At 50.7% G+C, this 3,313-nt stretch overlaps 1 protein-coding gene across 1 annotated transcript; it reads left to right on the forward strand.

Annotated features, from left to right (window-relative positions):
- Positions 1 to 1,778: 1,778 nt before the first annotated feature.
- Positions 1,779 to 3,313, forward strand: VOLCADRAFT_103918 (uncharacterized protein; the record flags this gene model as incomplete). The annotated part of the gene is made up of 2 exons (XM_002948408.1): positions 1,779 to 2,043; positions 2,617 to 3,313. 2 exons carry the CDS (start codon positions 1,779 to 1,781, stop codon positions 2,994 to 2,996), a joined length of 645 nt encoding a protein of 214 aa, XP_002948454.1. The 3' UTR covers positions 2,997 to 3,313.

The raw sequence follows: 3,313 nt of genomic DNA on the forward strand, positions 1-3,313 counted from the left end.
GTTGGGAACGCAGCGGACAAGCCGCAGTTTTTTTTACAGTATCGAGGCAGGACGGAGGCGCCCCGACCACAGGCCTTGCTTCAAAGTGCACAGGGAGCAGATGACGTGATTGTTGTGACCGCGCTTTAACTTACCATGCATCGTTGCGTACGAGATATAAAAGGTAGTTTTGTGCTTCACCAGAACAGCGGTGCCAAAATTTGGGGTCGGACAAAAATCAGTTTACGACAGCTCCGGCACCAAACGCAGCATGCGCCTCTACGAGGATTTAGCATACTCATTATACATGAGTAAGGAATGGATTTTTTCTTTTGATTGATAACAAGCCCAAAAGAAGTTTGCGCTGTGTCGCAAGCGTGACGCCTAGCTTCGTTGTGAGTCAGCCAACTTTTACACTCAAGCCTACCAAGTTCATGCAATTCATGGCCTACCAAGAAACCAGCAATGTAGATTGCCAGCTGATTACTACACGTACAAAGCTATGCGCTAGCGCATCTTCATAAAACCACTCAGTACCGCAGCGCCACGAATACTGCTTACGGGCCGCACTGGACACTACTCGCATGCGTTTGTTTTTCTTCCCATATCTTTCTTTTAGGTTGGTTCGCACTCAAATCCCAGCCATCTAGTTAACCACGAAGCCAATAATCCTCCACGCGCAACGGACTACTACTAACATGACTACTCTTAGCAATGAACAGCGTGCTGACACATCTCCGCGCCCCAGGGAACCCATGCGATGAAAGCTAAGACCAACGTGTCTGAAATCTTCGCGCACGGCTGAAATGTGAGGATTTCATCAGGAACGGAATCAATGCCCCAAAGTCGCGTTCGCGAATCGTACCGACCCGCGGGTCATCATATGGGTCACGTCCCAACCGCACCCTGTTTTAATGCAACGTTTTTTCGGTCGCTGAAAATCACAAAGCATTTTAAACGAATTTTGCATAATAGGTAATGGCAGTTTCACGTGACGTGATTCCTGAAATTTGCCAACGATAGCTATGCGCTTCGCGAAAAACACTTTGCAGGCCCCCGGACCAATGAAAAGAAATCGCCTTTCATAAAGATGCACATGGATTCGGTTGTGAACGAACCAACCTAATGTTCTTTTGGACAGCTAGTGCGGCATATGAAGCGGGCCGCGAGATGATGGCGACTTCCACGAAGCAAAACGAGCAGGAAAGAAAGCTATGCTGCCGAGCAACTTTTCTAACGGGCGATAATGTGACGAAATGTTTTTTTGTGGTTTAGGCGGGTTGCGCGCCGCGAAGGGATTTCCATCGTCACCTCGACGTGTTGCACGACAGGCGCCATCACCCCCAAAACAAAAACCTTCTTTGCACAAACTTCTTTTTCTGCTGCATCAAATAGTAGGTAATTGCAGTGCCTCACAGAGAATCTGGCCGAGCGTTGTGTCCTTGTTACCTTAGCCCAGCGGGTCTAAGCCTACCTAAGCCGCCGCCACGAAAACTCTCGGCTTTCCGCCTGTGCGTCCTGATATCTGCAGATACCGTTGCATCTTTATGAAGCACCAGTAGTCAGAAGGATTTACTTAAGTATCGGCCGAGTAAGAATCTCCGAGAGTTGTGCTGACGCGCTTTTGCAGTTTCCCACACCTCCACTTTTGAGCCGCCGTCGCGCAGACCGCGCTCTTCACCATCAGAGCGCCAACGACATCTTTTTAATATTCTTAAGTCAATTTACAGAGATAAGCTAAGCTAAGAGATTTTGCGTCTCGCTCCGGCGTGCTCATTGCTGGGCGGTTCTTGATAGAAATGCTGGAGGTATATCGTCACGGGGGGCGGTATGGCCATCGTGCGCATCACGCTTATCAGTCCACAGCAATCCAGCCTCATAGAGCTGTTAGCAGCTTCGCTGCTCTGGGCGACTGGACGGATGCGCTGCTGCCGCGGAGCAGCACTTCTGCGCCTTCGTCCTCCTTCAATGTTTGGGATCTGTCCCCGAACAAGCTTCGTACTGCAGCGGTAGCATTTACCTTCGTCGTGACTGCAGGCTACATTAGTCTCCTTGCCGCGGGAGGTGAGGTTCCGTGCAGCGTAATGAATCGCTGCTAATAAATCGCTGCTAATAAATCGCTGCTAATAAATCGCTGTTAGTATATCGCTGACTAATAAATCGCTCGAAATAAGTCGCTGCAAATGAAATAAACCTGATTTGCTTTTGTTCCTGCGAGCTCCTGCTGAGCTGCTCCTGCTGGTCCCTGCTTATCCTTTAGCCAGTTTAATTCCGTCCTGTTTTGGACGTCAAACTTTACGTCCAGTCCTTGCCAGTCCTTGCCAGACCTTGCCAGTCCGTGAGCGTTGCCAAAATCATTCCACTATTCGATTTTTGTCTGCGAATGGCCCTTCTGCACCCCTCCTCTGTCTTGTAACAGATGTGCAATATTGCATGTTTACAACCCGTGCACAATATGGGAGATATGTCCTTGAGCTCATACTAGCAAGTTGACATCTTGGCGAATACGTATAAAGCGAATACGAACGTTTCTTAAAAAATCATCTGCATCTTTCCCACGCGCGAATGGTTGTTTCCCCTTTTTTGATGCTTCTTTGATGTTTCTTTCTATCCGGATTCACCCGATCGCGATTGCAGGGCTCCTCGCCATCCTCGTCACTGGCGCAGTGGTAACTTGCTGCGTCCTTCTTACCGTGCTCACCTGCGCAACCCTCATCACCCTCATTGTCACGGGAGTGCCTGTCGGCTACGCCCTCATTCGTCTGGCCATGGCGGCGCGCAACGGCGCCAAGTCGTACGGCAGCGGCGCCGCCGCCGCCGCACCAGGCCTCTTCTCCGGACTGTTCGGCGGAGCTCAGAAGCATCACCACCATCATCAGCAGCAGCAGGACGATGACCATGAAGAGGAAAACCAACAGGGCGCTGGCTGCGGCGGCGGTTTGAATGGCCGTCCGTACGGCGGCGCCAGCGGGTGGCGCTTCCGTACTGATGGAGATGATGAAGGGGAGGAGGAGTGACAGTCATGTGAGAGCCGTTTCAAGGGGCTCTCCCAAAAGCATCAAGTATGACGGAGGTTAGGAAGGATGGAGGGCTGATGTTCGGTCTGGGCTTTTTAGGATCTGGAAGATTTCTTTGTTAAGTGTTGTAAAAGGTTGAGTGTTATTTTGACTGGAACCAAAAGCGAAAATTGAAACATATGGTGCTCTGGCGTGGTGGCGATGGGTGACGGTGGTGTGGGGCTGGGCCTGATGGGTGTCATTAAAGGGGGATGCAAGGCCGAGGGCCAAACAACAACACCAACAAGAACAACGCAGGACTGGTACGTTGTGTGCCC

Source organism: Volvox carteri, assembly GCF_000143455.1.
Source record: "Volvox carteri f. nagariensis unplaced genomic scaffold VOLCAscaffold_10, whole genome shotgun sequence".
Lineage (NCBI taxonomy): Eukaryota > Viridiplantae > Chlorophyta > Chlorophyceae > Chlamydomonadales > Volvocaceae > Volvox > Volvox carteri.